General features: G+C 52.1%; 1 protein-coding gene across 1 annotated transcript in view; it reads left to right on the forward strand.

The window, feature by feature from the left end:
* The first annotated feature begins 16,622 nt into the window (after positions 1-16,622).
* The window catches only part of LOC141091695 (uncharacterized), a 151,289-nt gene continuing 144,895 nt past the window's right edge, over positions 16,623-23,016 (forward strand). The window contains 2 exon segments of the mRNA XM_073577388.1: positions 16,623-16,684; positions 18,619-18,747. Of these exon segments, the coding sequence (XP_073433489.1) occupies positions 18,670-18,747 (78 nt within the window). The 5' untranslated portion in view covers positions 16,623-16,684; positions 18,619-18,669.

The raw sequence follows: 23,016 nt of genomic DNA on the forward strand, positions 1-23,016 counted from the left end.
CGTCCCCTCCATCATCAGTATCTGGTGACCCCTCCGTCCCCTCCATCATCCGTATCTGGTGACCCCCGTCCCTTTCATCATCAGTATCTGGTGATCGACTGTCCCCTCCATCATCAGTATCTGGTGACCCTCATCTCCTCCATCATCAGTATCTGGTGACCGCCCGTCTCCTCCATCATCAGTATCTGGTGACCGCCCGTCTCCTCCATCATCAGTATCTGGTGACCGCTTGTCCCCTCCATCATCAGTATCTGGTGACTGCCCGTCTCCTCCATCATCAGTATCTGGTGACCGCCCGTCTCCTCCATCATCAGTATCTGGTGATCGACTGTCCCCTCCATCATCAGTATCTGGTGACCGCCTGTCTCCTCCATCATCAGTATCTGGTGACCTCCGTCCCCTCCATCATCAGTATCTGGTGACCGCCCGTCCCCTCCATCATCAGTATCTGGTGACCGCCCGTCCCCTCCATCATCAGTATCTGATGACTGCCCGTCGCCTCCATCATCAGTATCTGGTGACCGCCCGCCGCCTCCATCATCAGTATCTGATGACTGCCCGTCACCTCCATCATCAGTATCTGGTGACCACCCGCCGCCTCCATCATCAGTACCTGGTGACCGCCCGTCCCCTCTATCATCAGTATCTGGTGACCCCCGTCCCCTCCATCATCAGTATCTGGTGACCCCCGTCCCCTCCATCATCAGTATCTGGTGACCCCGTCCCCTCCATCATCAGTATCTGGTGACCTCTGTCCCCTCCATCATCAGTATCTGGTGACCGCCCGTCCCCTCCATCATCAGTATCTGGTGACCGCCCGTCCCCTCCATCATCAGTATCTGGTGACCGCCCGTCTCTTCCATCATCAGTATCTGGTGATCGACTGTCCCCTCCATCATCAGTATCTGGTGACCGCCCGTCCCCTCCATCATCAGTATCTGGTGACCGCCCGTCCCCTCCATCATCAGTATCTGGTGACCGCCCGTCCCCTCCATCATCAGTATCTGGTGACCCTCATCTCCTCCATCATCAGTATCTGGTGACCCCCATCCCCTTCATCATCAGTATCTGGTGACCCCTCTGTCCCCTCCATCATCAGTATCTGGTGACCGCCCGTCTCCTCCATCATCAATATCTGGTGACCTCCGTCTCCTCCATCATCAGTATCTGGTGACCGCCCGTCTCCTCCATCATCAGTATCTGATGATCCCCGTCTCCTCCATCATCAGTATCTGGTGACCTCCGTCCCCTCCATCATCAGTATCTGGTGACCCTCATCTCCTCCATCATCAGTATCTGGTGACCGCCCGTCTCCTCCATCATCAGTATCTGGTGACCGCCCGTCTCCTCCATCATCAGTATCTGGTGACCGCTCGTCCCCTCCATCATCAGTATCTGGTGACCCCTCCGTCCCCTCCATTATCAGTATCTGGTGACCCCCGTCCCTTTCATCATCAGTATCTGGTGACCGCCCGTCCCCTCCATCATCAGTATCTGGTGACCGCCCGTCTCTTCCATCATCAGTATCTGGTGATCGACTGTCCCCTCCATCATCAGTATCTGGTGACCGCCCGTCCCCTCCATCATCAGTATCTGGTGACCGCCCGTCCCCTCCATCATCAGTATCTGGTGACCGCCCGTCCCCTCCATCATCAGTATCTGGTGACCGCCCGTCCCCTCCATCATCAGTATCTGGTGACCCTCATCTCCTCCATCATCAGTACCTGGTGACCGCCCATCCCCTCTATCATCAGTATCTGGTGACCCCCGTCCCCTCCATCATCAGTATCTGGTGACCCCCATCCCCTTCATCATCAGTATCTGGTGACCCCTCCGTCCCCTCCATCATCAGTATCTGGTGACCGCCCGTCTCCTCCATCATCAATATCTGGTGACCTCCGTCTCCTCCATCATCAGTATCTGGTGACCGCCCGTCTCCTCCATCATCAGTATCTGATGATCCCCGTCTCCTCCATCATCAGTATCTGGTGACCTCCGTCCCCTCCATCATCAGTATCTGGTGACCCTCATCTCCTCCATCATCAGTATCTGGTGACCGCCCGTCTCCTCCATCATCAGTATCTGGTGACCGCCCGTCTCCTCCATCATCAGTATCTGGTGACCCCTCCGTCCCCTCCATTATCAGTATCTGGTGACCCCCGTCCCTTTCATCATCAGTATCTGGTGACGCTCATCTCCTCCATCATCAGTATCTGGTGACCGCCCGTCTCCTCCATCATCAGTATCTGGTGACCGCCCGTCTCCTCCATCATCAGTATCTGGTGACCGCTCGTCCCCTCCATCATCAGTATCTGGTGACCCCTCCGTCCCCTCCATTATCAGTATCTGGTGACCCCCGTCCCTTTCATCATCAGTATCTGGTGACGCTCATCTCCTCCATCATCAGTATCTGGTGACCGCCCGTCTCCTCCATCATCAGTATCTGGTGACCGCCCGTCTCCTCCATCATCAGTATCTGGTGACCGCTCGTCCCCTCCATCATCAGTATCTGGTGACCCCTCCGTCCCCTCCATCATCCGTATCTGGTGACCCCCGTCCCTTTCATCATCAGTATCTGGTGATCGACTGTCCCCTCCATCATCAGTATCTGGTGACCCTCATCTCCTCCATCATCAGTATCTGGTGACCGCCCGTCTCCTCCATCATCAGTATCTGGTGACCGCCCGTCTCCTCCATCATCAGTATCTGGTGACCGCTCGTCCCCTCCATCATCAGTATCTGGTGACTGCCCGTCTCCTCCATCATCAGTATCTGGTGACTGCCCGTCCCCTCCATCATCAGTATCTGGTGACTGCCCGTCTCCTCCATCATCAGTATCTGGTGACCCCCGTCTCCTCCATCATCAGTATCTGGTGACCTCCGTCCCCTCCATCATCAGTATCTGGTGACCGCCCGTCCCCTCCATCATCAGTATCTGGTGACCACCCGTCCCCTCCATCATCAGTATCTGGTGACCGCCCGTCTCCTCCATCATCAGTATCTGGTGATCGACTGTCCCCTCCATCATCAGTATCTGGTGACCACCCGTCCCCTCCATCATCAGTATCTGGTGACCGCCCGTCCCCTCCATCATCAGTATCTGGTGACCACCCGTCCCCTCCATCATCAGTATCTGGTGACCGCCAGTCTCCTCCATCATCAGTATCTGGTGACCGCCCGTCTCCTCCATCATCAGTATCTGGTGACCTCCGTCCCCTCCATCATCAGTATCTGGTGACCGCCCGTCCCCTCCATCATCAGTATCTGGTGACCACCCGTCCCCTCCATCATCAGTGTCTGGTGACCGCCCGTCTCCTCCATCATCAGTATCTGGTGATCGACTGTCCCCTCCATCATCAGTATCTGGTGACCGCCCGTCTCCTCCATCATCAGTATCTGGTGATCGACTGTCCCCTCCATCATCAGTATCTGGTGACCGCCTGTCCCCTCCATCATCAGTATCTGGTGACCGCCCGTCCCCTCCATCATCAGTGTCTGGTGACCACCCGTCCCCTCCATCATCAGTGTCTGGTGACCGCCCGTCCCCTCCATCATCAGTATCTGGTGACCCCCGTCTCCTCCATCATCAGTATCTGATGATCCCCGTCCCCTCCATCATCAGTATCTGGTGACCTCCGTCTCCTCCATCATCAGTATCTGGTGACCTCCGTCTCCTCCATCATCAGTATCTGGTGACCCCTCCGTCTCCTCCATCATCAGTATCTGGTGACCGCCCGTCTCTTCCATCATCAGTATCTGGTGATCGACTGTCCCCTCCATCATCAGTATCTGGTGACCGCCCGTCCCCTCCATCATCAGTATCTGGTGACCGCCCGTCTCCTCCATCATCAGTATCTGGTGACCCTCATCTCCTCCATCATCAGTACCTGGTGACCGCCCGTCCCCTCTATCATCAGTATCTGGTGACCCCCGTCCCCTCCATCATCAGTATCTGGTGACCCCCGTCCCCTTCATCATCAGTATCTGGTGACCCCCGTCCCCTTCATCATCAGTATCTGGTGATCGACTGTCCCCTCCATCATCAGTATCTGGTGACCTCCGTCTCCTCCATCATCAGTATCTGGTGACCTCCGTCTCCTCCATCATCAGTATCTGGTGACCGCCCGTCTCCTCCATCATCAGTATCTGATGATCCCCGTCTCCTCCATCATCAGTATCTGGTGACCTCCGTCCCCTCCATCATCAGTATCTGGTGACCCTCATCTCCTCCATCATCAGTATCTGGTGACCGCCCGTCTCCTCCATCATCAGTATCTGGTGACCCTCATCTCCTCCATCATCAGTATCTGGTGACCCCCGTCTCCTCCATCATCAGTATCTGGTGATCGACTGTCCCCTCCATCATCAGTATCTGGTGACCGCCCGTCTCCTCCATCATCAGTATCTGGTGACCTCCGTCTCCTCCATCATCAGTATCTGGTGACCGCCCGTCTCCTCCATCATCAGTATCTGGTGACCCTCATCTCCTCCATCATCAGTATCTGGTGACCCCCGTCTCCTCCATCATCAGTATCTGGTGATCGACTGTCCCCTCCATCATCAGTATCTGGTGACCGCCCGTCTCCTCCATCATCAGTATCTGGTGACCTCCGTCTCCTCCATCATCAGTATCTGATGATCCCCGTCTCCTCCATCATCAGTATCTGGTGACCTCCGTCCCCTCCATCATCAGTATCTGGTGACCCTCATCTCCTCCATCATCAGTATCTGGTGACCGCCCGTCTCCTCCATCATCAGTATCTGGTGACCGCCCGTCTCCTCCATCATCAGTATCTGGTGACCGCTCGTCCCCTCCATCATCAGTATCTGGTGACCGCCTGTCTCCTCCATCATCCGTATCTGGTGACCGCCCGTCCCCTCCATCATCAGTATCTGGTGGCCGCTCGTCCCCTCCATCATCAGTATCTGGTGACCGCCCGTCCCCTCCATCATCAGTATCTGGTGGCCGCTCGTCCCCTCCATCATCAGTATCTGGTGACCCCCGTCCCCTCCATCATCAGTATCTGGTGACTGCCCGTCCCCTCCATCATCAGTATCTGGTGACCCCCGTCTCCTCCATCATCAGTATCTGGTGGCCGCTCGTCCCCTCCATCATCAGTATCTGGTGACCGCCCGTCCGCTCCATCATCAGTATCTGGTGACCGCCTGTCCCCTCCATCATCAGTATCTGGTGACCGCCTGTCCCCTCCATCATCAGTATCTGGTGACCGCCTGTCCCCTCCATCATCAGTATCTGGTGGCCGCTCGTCCCCTCCATCATCAGTATCTGGTGACCCCCGTCCCCTCCATCATCAGTATCTGGTGACCGCCCGTCGCCTCCATCATCAGTATCTGGTGACCTCTGTCCCCTCCATCATCAGTATCTGGTGACCGCCTGTCCCCTCCATCATCAGTATCTGGTGACCCCCGTCCCCTCCATCATCAGTATCTGGTGGCCGCTCGTCCCCTCCATCATCAGTATCTGGTGATCGCCTGTCCCCTCCATCATCAGTATCTGGTGACCGCCTGTCCCCTCCATCATCAGTATCTGGTGACCCCCGTCCCCTCCATCATCAGTATCTGGTGACCGCCCGTCACCTCCATCATCAGTATCTGGTGACCCCCGTCCCCTCCATCATCAGTATCTGGTGGCCGCTCGTCCCCTCCATCATCAGTATCTGGTGACCCCCGTCCCCTCCATCATCAGTATCTGGTGACCGCCTGTCCCCTCCATCATCAGTATCTGGTGACCCCCGTCCCCTCCATCATCAGTATCTGGTGACCCCCGTCCCCTCCATCATCAGTATCTGGTGACCGCCTGTCCCCTCCATCATCAGTATCTGGTGACCCCCGTCCCCTCCATCATCAGTATCTGGTGACCCCCGTCCCCTCCATCATCAGTATCTGGTGACCCCCGTCCCCTCCATCATCAGTATCTGGTGGCCGCTCGTCCCCTCCATCATCAGTATCTGGTGACCGCCTGTCCCCTCCATCATCAGTATCTGGTGACCGCCTGTCCCCTCCATCATCAGTATCTGGTGACCCCCGTCCCCTCCATCATCAGTATCTGGTGGCCGCTCGTCCCCTCCATCATCAGTATCTGGTGACCGCCTGTCCCCTCCATCATCAGTATCTGGTGACCGCCTGTCCCCTCCATCATCAGTATCTGGTGGCCGCTCGTCCCCTCCATCATCAGTATCTGGTGACCCCCGTCCCCTCCATCATCAGTATCTGGTGACCGCCCGTCCCCTCCATCATCAGTATCTGGTGACCTCTGTCCCCTCCATCATCAGTATCTGGTGACCGCCTGTCCCCTCCATCATCAGTATCTGGTGACCCCCGTCCCCTCCATCATCAGTATCTGGTGGCCGCTCGTCCCCTCCATCATCAGTATCTGGTGATCGCCTGTCCCCTCCATCATCAGTATCTGGTGACCGCCTGTCCCCTCCATCATCAGTATCTGGTGACCCCCGTCCCCTCCATCATCAGTATCTGGTGACCGCCCGTCCGCTCCATCATCAGTATCTGGTGACCGCCTGTCCCCTCCATCATCAGTATCTGGTGACCCCCGTCCCCTCCATCATCAGTATCTGGTGGCCGCTCGTCCCCTCCATCATCAGTATCTGGTGACCGCCTGTCCCCTCCATCATCAGTATCTGGTGACCGCCTGTCCCCTCCATCATCAGTATCTGGTGACCGCCTGTCCCCTCCATCATCAGTATCTGGTGGCCGCTCGTCCCTTCCATCATCAGTATCTGGTGACCCCCGTCCCCTCCATCATCAGTATCTGGTGACCCCCGTCCCCTCCATCATCAGTATCTGGTGACCCCCGTCTCCTCCATCATCAGTATCTGATGATCCCCGTCCCCTCCATCATCAGTATCTGGTGACCTCCGTCTCCTCCATCATCAGTATCTGGTGACCCCGTCCCCTCCATCATCAGTATCTGATGATCCCCGTCCCCTTCATCATCAGTATCTGATGATCCCCGTCCCCTTCATCATCAGTATCTGGTGACCCCGTCCCCTCCATCATCAGTATCTGGTGACCCCGTCCCCTCCATCATCAGTATCTGATGATCCCCGTCCCCTTCATCATCAGTATCTGGTGACCTCCGTCTCCTCCATCATCAGTATCTGGTGACCCCCGTCTCCTCCATCATCAGTATCTGATGATCCCCGTCCCCTCCATCATCAGTATCTGGTGACCTCCGTCTCCTCCATCATCAGTATCTGGTGACCCCGTCCCCTCCATCATCAGTGACGGTGGTCACCAGATACTGATGATGGAGGGGACGGGGTCACCAGATACTGATGATGGAGGGGACGAGCGGCCACCAGATACTGATGATGGAGGGGACGGGCGGTCACCAGATACTTATGGAATTTTACATTTCTTTTTTGTTCATTCATTTTGCATTTTGTTATTTGGTAAACAAACTATCATTTTTTATTTTGTAAACCATCCTAACCTAACTCTGCAGCATTTTTTCCACACGTGCCTAACACTTTTGCACAGTATTCCATGTGGACATATCAGTATTTGATGTTAAGTTAAACAGTTGGTGGAATAGAACTAGAAAACATATTTAGATCTGAGCAGTAAGATTCCCATCACCCTGGCTCAGCGGCCTCGTCCCTACAAAGCTCAACGCTTCTTCTGATTGGTAGGTCCAGAGTGACATCGTGTGTGCTGTGGCGATGAGGAGGCTCCTGGGGTGTGAGTGAGGGCAGGCCTCCTGGCTCCGGTCCGGCTGTCGGGGGCCTGAAAATCTGTTTTGCTCAACTGTAATCAAATTACTTTCAACATATTTTGATGAATCCCAGATAAACCATTTTTGTTGTTTCTTGGGTGCCTGGTATCTAGGACAGAAATGACCGTCAGCCGGAATTTCTGACATGACCGTCAGCCGGAATTTCTGACATGACCATCAGCTGGAATTTCTGACATGACCGTCAGCTGGAATTTCTGACATGACCATCAGCTGGAATTTCTGACATGACCGTCAGCTGGAATTTCTGACATGACTTCATTTCCACTTGTATATGTGGCTCAGTACGTGGCATCAGGATTTAGCAGTGCTCCCTCTACGCTGAGCCATCAGGAAAGGAAAACCGCTCAATCATTAGACTGACATGCTCCGTTCCAGATACTTGTCCGCAGAGCCTTCATTACTAGAGAGAACAGTGACGGGGAAAGCCAAAACCTGGACGATTGGCAAATCTTGTTCCACTCTCAGTTTTGGGATATGTGAGAATCATGTGGGAATAGTGGATGAGGGCAGGTATATCTCGCCCAGATTCCTTTCCTATGTGGCCTAGTCTGGTCAGTATCGCACCTGCTTGCTAATGAATAATGGGAGGTGGATATAAAAGGATGCCAGGTGGTTGTGTGAGTGTCTCAGCCTGAGAACACAGAGAGCCTGTCTGTGTGAGAGACACACGTGAGTGAAAGCAGTGCCCACTGCAACTGTGGTTTTGGCTGGACGGGAGAAGCCCGCCAGTTGGTAGTTAGGTTGTCCATTGTTTAGTTAGTGCCGGACAGGCAAGGATTTGTTTTATGTTTTATTTCCTTTTGCATTGCTTTCACCGTTAATAAACCTGACCCAGTGTCAGTTATACCCGAATCCCAGCTCTGCGTCTGAGTTTCATACTGAACGCACGTGACCTTTGACCCCAGCAAAGGCGATCCCGGAGTGTTTTATCACATTGTGGTGGAGAACGCGGGCATCACGTTGCAAGCATGAGCATGGAGGACGTGGTGAAAGCGCTGGTACAGTCCACCGCCGTCCAGCAAGAAGCTAATCGGGTGATGATGGCCCAGCTGAAGGAGTTGGTGGACATGACAGCTACCGATCGTTCGCTTCTCCAGCAGCGCCTGGCAAGCCTACATGAGGTTAACCTGGAAGCCGAGTCGAGAGTGATTCACGTGAGTCGGTACTGGCAGAAGATGATGACCGAAGATGACGTCGAGGCATACCTGACCACGTTTGAACGGACGGCGGTACGAGAAAAATGGCCGAAGGCACGATGGGCCGGCCAGATTGCCCCGTTTCTTTCCGGTGAGGCCCAAAAGGCTTATTATGACTTAGAGCCTGAAGCTGCGCAGGACTTTGACAAACTGAAAGCCGAGATCTTGGCCCGGCTGGGAGTGACGACCGCTGTCCGTGCACAGAGAGTGCATCAATGGACTTATCAGCCGGATAAACCACCGCGGTCACAGATGTTCGACCTGATCCACGTGACGAAGAAGTGGCTACAACCCGAGGTGCTGACAGCGCCAGAGATAATCCAGAGAGTCGTCATGGACAAGTACCTGAGAGCTCTACCGCCAGCCCTGAGGAAGTGGGTAAGCCATGGAAATCCTACGACGGCAGATCAACTGGTGGATCTGGTTGAACGTTACTCCGTGGCGGAAGGACTCCGAGACGACGTTACCCCACCTCGTTCTTCATCATCTCCACGTGGAACCGGTAAGACTGTTCCAGGGAGTAGGGGAGATGGAAAAATCCCTAAGACAGTGGGGGAGGAAAACGGGACTGCCCACACTGCGAGGCCGAAAGTAACAAACTATGGTCTAAGCAAGGGGCCCGTTAGGTGTTTCCGCTGCCAAGAGATGGGACATATTGCTGCGAACTGTCCGCTCACTACTGAACCCATGCAGTGCGACATCACAGACTCTAAAAACCGCATGTCTATGGTTGCACGGGTAGTGAGTGTGAATGCCGGTCAAAAGGATGTGGAAAAACACCTGTGTGATTTAACTGTTGATGGCAAAAATGTGGTGGCATTGTTAGACTCGGGAAGTGTGGTGACTCTGGTGAAGGCCAGTCTGGTGTCAGCCCCGACTGGACCATCAGACAAATTTTCTGTAACGTGTGTGCATGGAGACACCTGTTCGTACCTCACCACGGTCATATGCATTACAACTTCCTATGGGTCTGTGCAACATAAAGTGGGACTCGTCCCGGCGTTATTGCATGATGTTATCCTGGGCCGGGATTTTCCCCACTTCTGGCAATTGTGGGAGAATCAGTTGATGCCCTCGGGTAATAGGGTACATGATTCTTCTCCCAGGGAGCGTGTGGGTCCCGAACCCGTGGAAGAGGTCTCCCCGGAAGACTCAGGGGAAGAGTCTGCGGGAAATGACCTGCGGTTCCCGTTTTCAGTCATGGCGGGTGATAATGAGGAGACCGGGGAAGAGGTGGAGGCTGACAGCCGTCCACCTCCCCGTTTGCCGGATTTAGAAGTTCAGAAAGATGACTTCCAAAGCGAGCAAATAAAGGATCCTACCCTTTCTCAGGCTAGGACCAATGTAAAAGTGATAAATGGGATACCCGTAGAACCTGGCTCTAGGCTGGCATATCCTTACATGGTTCTGGAGAATGATTTACTCTATCAGATAGAGAAAAAGGGGGAAGATACGGTGCAACTATTAGTCGTGCCAAAACCCTACCGGCGGCAGGTGCTGGACCTGGCCCACGGACATGTGATGGGAGGTCACCTGGGAGTCCAGAAAACCACCGAAAGGATATTACACTGTTTTGTTTGGCCAGGCATGCATCACGATATTCATGTATATTGTGAGTCTTGTCCTGACTGCCAAGCCTCTGCACCTAAGCCCCGGTTCTGTAGCCCTTTGGTACCCCTACCTATTATTGAAGTCCCGTTTGAGAGGATTGGGATGGATTTAGTTGGGCCCCTTCCACGGTCTGCACGTGGACACCAACATATCCTGGTCATCTTGGATTATGCCACTCGTTACCCGGAGGCCATCCCTTTGCGTAACACGGCCACCAAGACGATTGCCAAGGAACTGGTGCATGTGTTTAGTCGGGTCGGTATACCAAAACAGATACTCACCGACCAGGGGACCCCCTTTATGTCCAGGGTAATGAAGGAGCTCTGCCGATTGTTACAAATCGAACCGTTACGCACATCCGTGTATCACCCTCAAACAGACGGGTTGGTCGAACGGTTCAATAAAACTCTGAAGCAGATGCTGAGAAAGGTGATAGACAAGGATGGGAAGAACTGGGACTATTTACTTCCATATTTGCTTTTTGCCATCAGGGAAGTACCCCAGTCTTCCACGGGATTCTCGCCTTTCGAGTTATTGTACGCCCGACGTCCTCGCGGACTGTTAGACGTTGCAAAAGAAACCTGGGAGGGTCAGGTCACTCCATTTAAAACAGTGATAGATCACGTCACACAAATGCAGGACCGTATTGCGGCTGTTATGCCTATCGTCAAAGAACACATGATGCAGGCTCAAGGAGCCCAAAAAAGAATCTATGATAGGGGCGCCAAGATCCGTACGTTTGCACCCGGAGATAGGGTGTTGATCCTGGTCCCCACGGTGGACAGTAAGTTCCTGGCAAAGTGGCAGGGCCCCTTTGAGATCAAGGAAAGAGTTGGTGAAGTAAACTACAAAGTATACCAGGCAGGTAAACGGAAACCTGAACAGATTTATCATGTAAATCTGATAAAGCCCTGGAAGGATCGGTCTGCCTTGTCAGCGGAGCTGGCCCGTCCTGTCTGCTCGCATACCGTACCGGAGGTACGGGTTGCAGAGACTCTCTCGGAGCGGCAAAAGACGGAAGTCAGGCAGTTTCTACTTCACAACCAAAAGTTTTTCTCAGAAAAACCCGGGCAGACTATGCTAATGAAACATGACATCGTAACGGAACCTGGTGTCACAGTTCACGTAAAGCCCTACCGAATCCCGGAAGCGCGCCGTGAAGCCGTTTCCCGAGAAGTGAAGGCAATGTTAGAGTTAGGAGTCATTGAGGAATCGCACAGTGCGTGGTCCAGCCCGATTGTGCTAATTCCTAAACCGGACGGCACCATCCGGTTCTGCAATGACTTCAGGAAACTGAATGCGGTCTCAAAATTTGATGCCTACCCCATGCCCCGGGTCGACGAGTTAATAGATCGGTTAGGAAAAGCCCGGTATATTACGACCCTAGACCTAACAAAGGGGTATTGGCAGATCCCTCTGGCGGAGGCTGCCAGAGAAAAGACGGCATTTGCTACCCCAGAAGGTTTATTTCAGTATGTGTATATGCCGTTTGGACTGCACGGGGCACCGGCGACCTTCCAGAGACTGATGGATCGAGTCTTGAGGCCACATAGGCGGTACGCTTCGGCCTATTTGGATGACATTGTCATTTACAGCTTGGACTGGGAGACTCATCTCCAGAAAGTACAAGCTGTGATTGACGACCTGTGGGAGGCAGGTCTAACCGCGAACCCCAAGAAATGTCACATCGGGCTAGAAGAAGCCCGGTATTTGGGGTATGTAATTGGGAGGGGTGTTGTTAAACCCCAGGTTGATAAGATTCAGGCGGTTCAGGACTGGCCACAACCTGTCAACAAGAAGCAGGTGCAAGCCTTCCTGGGGATCGCCGGCTATTATCGCCGGTTCATACCCAATTTTGCAGCCATCGCTACCCCCCTGACGGATCTTACAAAAGGGAAAGACTCCGTCATGATTAAATGGAGTTTAGCGGCTGAAGAAGCCTTCCATAGCCTAAAACGGGCACTTTGCTCTCAGCCCGTACTGGTGACTCCGGACTTCCGCAGCGAGTTTGTGGTACAAACGGATGCCTCTGATACCGGTATCGGGGCCGTACTCTCACAAGTGAGGGACGGAGTGGAACACCCAGTCCTCTATCTCAGCAGAAAGCTGAATAAACACGAGCAAAGGTATGCAGTCATGGAAAAAGAGTGCCTCGCCATTAAGTGGGCTCTAGAGGCCCTCAAATATTACCTGGTGGGCCGAAAGTTCAGGCTGATCACTGACCATGCCCCTCTCAAGTGGATGCACTTGAACAAGGAACGGAATAGTCGGGTGACCCGGTGGTTCCTTGCCCTTCAGGCCTACACTTTTACGGTGGAGCACCGCCCAGGGGTACAGATGGGGAATGCAGATGCCCTGTCCCGAGTGCACTGTTTGGTGGGTGTCATTGCTCGACCGGAGTGGTCTGAGCAGAAGGGGGGGATATGTGAGAATCATGTGGGAATAGTGGATGAGGGCAGGTATATCTCGCCCAGATTCCTTTCCTATGTGGCCTAGTCTGGTCAGTATCGCACCTGCTTACTAATGGATAATGGGAGGTGGATATAAAAGGATGCCAGGTGGTTGTGTGAGTGTCTCAGCCTGGGAACACAGAGAGGCTGTCTGTGTGAGAGACACACGTGAGTGGAAGCAGTGCCCACTGCAACTGTGGTTTGGCTGGACGGGAGAAGCCCGCCAGTTGGTAGTTAGGTTGTACTTTGTTTAGTTAGTGCCGGACAGGCAAGGATTTGTTTTATGTTTTATTTCCTTTTGCATTGCTTTCACCTTGAATAAACCTGACCCAGTGTCAGTTATACCCGAATCCAGCTCTGCGCCTGAGTTTCATACTGAACGCACGTGACCTTTGACCCCAGCAAAGGAGATCCCGGAGTGTTTTATCACAGTTACAAATATCTGTTACCGTCCCATTCTTAATATGGTTTGCCAAATCCACGCTACAGAAGCAACGCCATTCAGATGTATCGAACAAATTTTAGGTGCAGAAATGCCTGCCTAAAATGTGCTGTCTGTAAATATACAGTGCCTTGAAAAATTTACATGACCTCTGACCTTTTTCATGTTTTCTCACATTACTTAAATTTTATTTTATTAGGATTTTATGTGATATGCCAACACTAAGTAGCAAGTATTTGTGAAGTGTAAAGGAAATGATGCAGGGTTTTTTAGTTATTAAAAAAAATATAATCTGAAAATGGTGCCGTGCGTGTGTAAACAGCCGCCTGCAGACTGATCCCCCTAAATAAAATCCTGAGTGACCAATCGCCTCCAGAAGTCACATAATTAGTACATTGTGGCCACCTGGATGTGATTTCTTCTCAGTATAACAGCAGCTGTTTTGTGAAGGCCTCAGAGGTTTGTGTGACAACATTAGAGATCAAACAGCATCATGAAAACCAAGGAGCCCACCAGACAGGTCAGGGATAAAGTTGTAGAAAAGAGGAAAAGAAGGGTAAGCATAAAAAAGTAGCCCAAGCTCTGAACATCTCACAGAGCAATGGTCAATGCATCATCCAAAAATGGAAGGAGTATGACACAACTGCAAACCTACCAAGACAAGGCTGTCCACCTGACCTAACATCCCAAACAAGGAGAGCACTTCCTCTTTGCTTCAGCTTTGGTTGAGAATCCCAGGTCATGCTGGGATTCAGTCATTGGTGATGGTCATTTCAGGGGCTGGGCTAGACCCTATACTGGCACTGTGCACAATGACAGCGCCCTCTCTCACTGACTCGGATCAGTAGTAATAAGCCGGGAGCACACTGTTCGTGTGTGTTGTAAGACGAATACCTGGCTTGCAGAAACCAGCTCCACCCCCACAAATGATATCTGAAGTGACATCAAAATAGAGAAGCAGTTAGACCGTGTGCTTAGGGAAGGTTGGGGAATTTTTAAATCAAACATATGAGAAAATAGTTTAGATTATGGTAATACAGTGGGAATGGAAAGTATTCACACCCCTTTAGACTCTTTGTTTCATTGCAGCCATTTGGTAAATTCAAAAAAGTTCATTTCTTCTCATTAATGTATACTCTGCACCCCATCTTGGCTGGCTGGACCATCACTGTATGTACACCCCTGTCCTCTGTATCTCCCCCACCTCATTGTAGACTGTAAGCTCTCAGAGCAGGGGCGGCTGATTGGGCTTTCATTATAGTATTATTGTTAACGTTGTTACTTATGACTGTTGTGTCTGAAACTGTTAAACTGTAAAGCGCTGCGGAATATGTTGGCGCTATATAAAGATTATTATTATACTTATGACTAGTTGATATTTCAGTTTTTCTTTTTTAATACATTTGCAAAAATTTATACATTTCTGTTTTTTTTCAGCCAAGATGGGGTGCAGAGTGTACATGTTATGAATGGGTCACCGAGGAGAAAAAAGCAAAACAAGCTAAGTCACAGAAAACCAGAGAGGTTGGTAACTATGCAGATTGCAGATCCCTGATCCAAACCACACAACTAGCAGCAGCCGTGGAGCGTACCTACGATGGTCCTAGACACTTCGTCACAGCCGGAGGACTAAATAAGCCTGAAGCAAGAAAAGGGGAAATCTAACTGCCCCAGAGCAGACCCCAAAGGAATAGACAGCCCCCACACCACATGTATTGACGGTGAAACAAGATGAAGGCACAAACACAGGCAGGAAAATAGGCTGAGCAAATGATGGGGCCCAAACTAACTAGAAAGGAGAGGAAAGACACTGTCTGCAATCTGCCAAAAAACCCTACCCAAAATAATGTCCAACACTTCTGATAACAAAATTAACCCTGAAGTCACTAGACTTCTCCCACTATATCAGCACTCTGAAATATTCTGAGACAGAGCAAAAAAGAGGCCAATCTAGTAAAAGGCAAATTGGTAAATACAGATAAATAAGAGTGGAGATTCAGCACAGCCCAGCCGGGCTGGCTGACCACACAAAAAACTGAGCTGACCAACAAGAGCAAGTGTGAACATTACCAAAAAACAAACTTAACTTGAGAAGAATGGAGCAGAGCTGAAGTCCAAGACCTGAGAAGCAGACTGAGTCACCAGCACCAGGATAGGGCGTCGGCTGTCTTATATCCAGGCTGATACTCCAGAGATCCAATCATTATCCTCCTCGTCAGGTGGCAGACCATTACCAATTAAACTAACCACACTACCTCCTGTCACCACCAGAGGGAGAATGGTAGGAGAACTCCCAGCTGGTGGAGCAGAAAATGAGCTCATAACACATGGCATTATGAAGTCTGAAGACTACAAACAAATTTTGCAGCATAATGTAGGGCCCAGTGTGAGAAAGCTGGGTCTCCCTCAGAGGTCATGGGTCTTCCAGCAGGACAATGACCCAAAACACACTTCAAAAAGCACTAGAAAATGGTTTGAGAGAAAGCACTGGAGAATTCTAAGGTGGCCAGCAGTGAGTCCAGACCTGAATCCCATAGAACACCTGTGGAGAGATCCAAAAATGGCAGTTTGGAGAAGGCACCCTTCAAATATCAGGGACCTGGAGCAGTTTGCCAAAGAAGAATGGTCTAAAATTCCAGCAGAGCATTGTAAGAAACTCATTGATGGTTACCGGAAGCGGTTGGTCGCAGTTATTTTGGCTAAAGGTTGTGCAACCAAGTATTAGGCTGAGGGTGCCAATACTTTTGTCTGGCCCATTTTTGGAGTTTTGTGTGAAATGATCAATGTTTTGCTTTTTGCTTCATTCTCTTTTGTGTTTTTTTTATTTAAGACAAATTAAATGAAGATAATAATACCAAAGAATTTGTGTTTGCAATCATTTTCAGGAAGAAACTGAGTATTATCTGACAGAATTGCAGGGGTGTCAATACTTTTGGCCACAACTGTATCTATTATCTATCTATCTATTTATCTATTATCTATCATTCTATCTGTGTGTAGACATTATTATTCACTGGAGTATGTAAAATAAGAGGCTGGACAGGGAGATGACACCACGACTCTTTTCTTCCCAGCGCAGGAGCTGCGCTTCCTCCTCTCAGGTGACGTCTCCACTGCTGGGCTCCGCCCCCTCATGTGACTGGTCAGGTGACGCTGACATCACCACAGGTCCTGCAGCTGCTCGGATGTGGCAGAGCAGGTCCTGGTGCAGGTACTGTGTGCGGCGCTGCGCTCTTCTCTCGGTTATCAGCCATTACACATTACAGAGGGGCGAGTCTCCTGAATTCGATCCCACCTACTGCATCAATTCAGGGGGAGAAGTCTATTTCCATCGAATAAATATGACGTGAATTGAATCAGCTGAGAATGGGTTAAAAGAAAACCTTCTGCCTCTCTCCTGGGCCCTCCGTGTTCCTGCCGCACGCCGTGACGAGGGGCCCCACGCAGAGCCTCGCCGTGTTCCTGCCGCACGCCGTGACGAGGGGCCCCACGCAGAGCCTCGCCGTGTTCCTGCCGCATGCCGTGACGAGGGGCCCCACGCAGAGCCTCGCCGTGTTCCTGGGGCAAGCCGTGACGAGGGGCCCCACGCAGAGCCTCGCCGTGTTCCTGGGGCAAGCCGTGACGAGGGGCCCCACGCAGAGCCTCGCCGTGTTCCTGCCGCACGCCGTGACGAGGGGCCCCACGCAGAGCCTCGCCGTGTTCCTGGCGCAAGCCGTGACGAGGGGCCCCACGCAGAGCCTCGCCGTGTTCCTGCCGCACGCCGTGACGAGGGGCCTCACACAGAGCCTCGCCGTGTTCCTGGCGCACGCCATGATGATGGGCCCCACGCAGAGCCTCTCCGTGTTCCTGGCGCACGCCGTGATGTGGGGCTCCACGCAGAGCCTCGCCGTGTTCCTGCCGCATGCCGTGACGAGGGGCCCCACGCAGAGCCTCGCCGTGTTCCTGCCGCATGCCGTGACGAGGGGCCCCACGCAGAGCCTCGCCGTGTTCCTGCCGCACGCCATGACGAGGGGCCCCACGCAGAGCCTCGCCGTGTTCCTGGCGCACGCCATGATGATGGGCCCCACGCAGAGCCTCACCGTGTTCTTGGCGCACGCCGTGACGTGAGGCCCTACGCAGAGCCTCGCCGTGTTCCTGCTGCACGCCGTGATGAGGGGCCCCACACAGAGGCTCGCCGTGTTCCTGGCGCAAGCCGTGACGAGGGGCCCCACGCAGAGCCTCGCTGTGTTCCTGGCGCACGCTGTGATGTGGGGCCCCACGCAGAGCCTCGCCGTGTTCCTGCCGCACGCCATGACGAGGGGCCCCACGCAGAGCCTCGCCGTGTTCCTGCTGCACGCCGTGACGAGGGACCCCACGCAGAGCCTCGCCGTGTTCCTGCCGCACGCCGTGACGAGGGGCCCCACGCAGAGCCTCGCCGTGTTCCTGCTGCACGCCGTGACGAGGGACCCCACGCAGAGCCTCGCCGTGCTCCTGCCGCACGCCATGACGAGGGACCCCACGCAGAGCCTCGCCGTGTTCCTGCCGCACGCCGTGACAAGGGGCCCCACGCAGAGCCTCGCCGTGTTCCTGCCGCACGCCATGACGAAGGACCCCACGCAGAGCCTCGCCGTGTTCCTGCTGCACGCCGTGACGAGGGACCCCACGCAGAGCCTCGCCGTGTTCCTGCCGCACACCGTGTCGAGGGACCCCACGCAGAGCCTCGCCGTGTTCCTGCCGCACGCCGTGTCGAGGGACCCCACGCAGAGCCTCGCCGTGTTCCTGCCGCACGCCGTGTCGAGGGACCCCACGCAGAGCCTCGCCGTGCTCCTGCCGCACGCCGTGTCGAGGGACCCCACGCAGAGCCTCGCCGTGTTCCTGCCGCACGCCGTGTCGAGGGACCCCACGCAGAGCCTCGCCGTTCCCTTTTGGTGGAACATAGAAAAGCGGAGGCTCCGGTGGGACAGGTACGTGAGGAGACAGGAGCCGGAGAAGTTCTGATTTAACCCTTTCTTAGTCGGAGACAGCCGGCGTCCGCGGCATGTGGCAACAGTTCTCACCGGGTGGAGACTTGTCCGTGTTGGGACTTCGCCTCCAATACTCGGGTGTTATCTACCTTGCAATACCGCGGCCTGTGTGACTCTGAGCCTCTTTCCTTTTTCCGTACAGTTTTCTCCTCTTCTCATCCAAATGCTCCTCGGCCTGAATGACTGAGCAACGATGGACAAAGAACAAAGCGAAATCACCAAGAGGATCTTAAACTTCACCCTGGAGATCATCTACCTGCTGACCGGAGAGGTGACGTCTATTTCTGTAGTATTCATTGTGTGAAGTCCATTGGTTGCTGGGCTGCATGAATTGGTCACATTATGTGCTAAGCGTCTCATTTTTTCCTAGTATCCAGAAGCCATATTGATATTCATATATTCCATATTGACATGATTTACCACTACAGAGTGCAACATTTTTTCATAGAATCATAGAATTGTAGGGTTGGAAGGGACCTCCTGGGCCATCTGGTCCAACCCCCTGCTCAAAGCAGGATTCGCTAAATCATCCCAGTCAGATGTCTGTCCAGCTTCTGTTTGAAGACTTCCATTGAAGGAGAACTCACCACTTCTCGTGGCAGCCTGTTCCACTCATTGATCACTCTAACTGTCAAAAAGTTTTTTCTAATATCTAATCTGTGTCTCCTCCCATTCAGCTTCATCCCATTGCTTCTAGTCTTTCCTTGTGCAAATGAGAATAAAGTTGATCCTTCTACAATGTGACAGCCCTTTAGATATTTGTAGACAGCTATTAAGTCTCCTCTCAGTCTTCTCTTCTGCAAACTAAACAATCCCAAATCCTGCAACCTTTCCTCATAAAACAGGGTTTGCAGACCGGTCACCATTCTGGTCGCTCTTTTCTGAACTTGCTCCAGTTTGTTGATGTCTTTTTTAAAATGTGGTGCCCAAAACTGGACACAATATTCCAGATGAGGTCTGACCACAGAGGAGTAGAGGGAAATAATGACTTCACGTGATCTAGACTGTATGCTTCTGTTAATACATCCTAGAATTGCATTTGCCTTTTTTGCTGCTGCATCACACTGTTGACTCATATTCAGTCTGTGATCTATTAGTATACCCAAGTCTTTTTCACATGTGCTGTTGCTTAGCCCTATTCCTCCCATTCTATATATGCTTTTTTCATTTTTATTGCCCAGATGTAGTACTTTGCATTTTTCCCTGTTATAGACCATTCTGTTAGTTGCTGCCCACTGCTCCAGTTTATTTATATCTTTTTGAATCTCTCTCTTCTGTAGTATTACCTATCCCTCCTAGCTTTGTGTCATCAGCAAATGTAATCAGTGTACTAATATGCAGATGTACACTGGCGCTACTAATAGAAAGAACGGGCTGCTGATACGTAGACAGAAGCTGTGCTTTTTCTGTCAAGAAAGGGTTAAATGAGACAATAGAGGAAGGTACCGCACTCCAAATATCATAGGACGATTCAGTAATGATAAAAGTGAAAGTAAACGTCCTGCCTTTCACACATAAACCCGATACTCAGAGCGTGCAGGAGACACAGATCTACCACGCCAGTAAGATTCACTAATGAGCCGTGACAGAACTTATGCAGACTTACCCTAACTCTGCTGAATGAAGATGCTGTGCCGATCACAGTGAATGATCCACAGAGGCGCTGGATAGGTATGTGACAAGCAGGGAGGATGAATTGAATGAGCTCAGTTGACTGGAGTGCAAGTTGTGAATAGAGCCGGGCAGAGCCAGGACTGCTCCGGCCAGTAGTGTCCTGGATGCACGGCTCATTAGTGAATCTTGCTGGCGTGGTAGATCTGTGTCTCCTGCACGCTCTGAGTATTGGGTTTATGTGTGAAAGGCAGGACGTTTACTTTCACTTTTATCATTACTGAATCATCCTATGCTATTTGGAGCGCGATACCTTCCTCTATTTACTAATCAGTTTACCCTCAATTCCTTCATCTAAATCGTTGATAAAGATGTTGAATCATAGAATCATAGAATCGTAGAGTTGGAAGGGACCTCCTGGGCCATCTGGTCTAACCCCCTGCTCAAAGCAGGATTCGCTAAATCATCCCAGTCAGATGTCTGTCCAGCCTCTGTTTGAAGACTTCCATTGAAGGAGAACTCACCACTTCTCGTGGCAGCCTGTTCCACTCATTGATCACTCTAACTGTCAAAAAGTTTTTTTTTTGTATTGTTGAACAGTACAGGGCCCAGGACAGAGCCCTGTGGTACCCCACTTGAGACATTCTTCCAACTGGATGTGCAGCCTTTTACGACCACTCTTTGGGTCCAATCACTAAGCCAGTTATGAATCCACCTAACAGTTGCCTTGTCCATTCCATACTTAGTCATTTTTTCAATAAGGATTGTATGAGATACTTTGTCAAATGCTTTGCTAACGTCAAGATATACTATATCTACGGCATTTCCTTGATCCACCCAATCAGTGATTCCGTCATAGAAGGAAATTAAGTTAGTCTGACATGATGTCATGTCGGACGCTATTCACACCACAGCGTCCGGCAGGCAGCGGTAGTTCCATCTCCGTCCACTATAGCCTCAGTGGCGCCGGCTTGATTTTACTCAGGTTATCTGGGGTTAATCTAGCTGGAAATCAGGTGGGATGTTTGGTCACGCCCTCGGTCTTTAAATAGTCATGCTGGCCTATGGGCGTCGCCGATTATAGCTTGTGTTTTGTGCCAAGTGGTTCCGGTCTGGAGAGGAGGTGTTGGAGAGAGAGATTCATAGCTGGTGTCGTATGATCCGTTGTTACCTTTTCGCCTTCCTATATTTGTGCTTTGTTTTGCCCTGTTCACATTACGGTATTGTCCTGTGTGTATGCGGCGTGGTGCGGTTTAAGTTCTCCCTGTCTGTCATTACTGTGTGGGCTTTGGTGGTTTGTCTCCTCACTGGGTGGAGGGTGGAGGGTTCAGCTTAGGGCTGAGCAGGAGATAAGGAAAGGTTGGAGGCTCAGGCATTTGCACCATTAGCAAAAACCCTGGGTTGAGGGTCAGACAGGGTTTTCCCTAGTTTGAGGGTCTCCGCAGGGGCCCCGGGTATTTCAGCCTCCTTTGACCTAAGCCCTGCATAACACTATAATCGGCCTCAATATTTTGGTAGTCCATGGATTCCACAACTTCCATAAACCGCCAGTTGGCGGCGCTGTCCTTACAGGTCACCGAGTTGAAGGGGGAAGTTCAGCAGCAGGGCCTGGTTGTAGCTAATGTACAAGCGGCTTCTGCAGGTGCAGGTGCAGAGCCGAAGATCCCGCTGCCTGAACGATTTGCTGGGGAACGCAGCAAATTTGTCATCTTTCGGGAGGCCTGCAAGTTATACTTTCGCATGCGCCCGGTCTCCTCCGGTAGTGAGGCTCAACGGGTGGGTCTGGTGTTATCCTTACTGAGTGGGGACCCTCAAGCATGGGCGTTTTCCTTACCAGCTGACTCTGCTACGTTTCATTCGGTTGAGAATGTTTTTTCAGCACTCGGGCTCATTTATGATGATCCCGACAGATTGGCTTTGGCGGAATCTAAAATCCGCGCCCTCCGTCAGGGGGAACGTATGGCGGAAGACTATTGTTCAGATTTTCGCCGTTGGGCAGTAGACACACAGTGGAATGACCCAGCGCTGCGGAGTCAGTTTATTCATGGGGTTTCAGGAAGCGTTAAACAGGCCCACCTGATGTATGAGACTCCGGCATCGTTAGAGTCTGCCATGAGTTTGGTTATTCGTATTGATCGCCGTTTGCGTCAAGGGGCGCAGGAGACGCTGCCCCTGGGGGAAAGCAGGGGTGCAAGTGTGGTTGCTGCAGGTGAGCCCACAGAACCTATGCAAATCGCTGGGGTATCACATGTGCAGCGTCGCGTTCCTGGGTTCAGGAAGCATGGAGCATGTTTTTACTGTGGTAAAAGAGATCATTATGTAAATGCTTGTCCTGTGCTACCAAAGAAAGTCGCACCGGCGGAAAACTGGTAAGCTCAGAGGGTATGGAGGAGGCCCAACTGAGCGTATGCATATCCTCCATGATGGTATCTCAATGTATGCTCCCTGCCGGGGTTATTATCGCGGGCAGAGAGCTACCGATATCAGTGTTTGTGGATAGCGGTTCCACCACCAATCTCATGTATGAGGAGTTTGCACGTACGGCCGGTTTTAAGATCGAAAAACTCCCTCATCCTATTCGCGTGGTTACCATTAATGCCGCTCCCCTCCCTCAAGGGGAGATTACTGAGTTTGTAGCTGAGGTTAAACTCCACATTGGGGTCCTACATTCTGAGTGGGTTACATGTAGGGTACTCAATAATCTCCCAGCACAAATGGTCCTGGGTTTCCCATGGTTGTCCAAGCACAACCCGGTGATTGACTGGAGAACCAGGACATAGTTCAGTGGAGTGATTTCTGCCAGGAAAATTGCTTGGCCACATGTGTGTCCGCCGTGAAGTCCAGCCTTCCAGAGGCATTGCTGGATTTTGCGAACATATTCTCTGAGAGGGGTTGCTCCGAACTACTTCCACATCGAACCTATGACTGT

This window comes from Dendrobates tinctorius, unplaced genomic scaffold (genome assembly GCF_039654945.1).
Source record: "Dendrobates tinctorius isolate UK_male_01 unplaced genomic scaffold, ASM3965494v1 ptg000055l, whole genome shotgun sequence".
Lineage (NCBI taxonomy): Eukaryota > Metazoa > Chordata > Amphibia > Anura > Dendrobatidae > Dendrobates > Dendrobates tinctorius.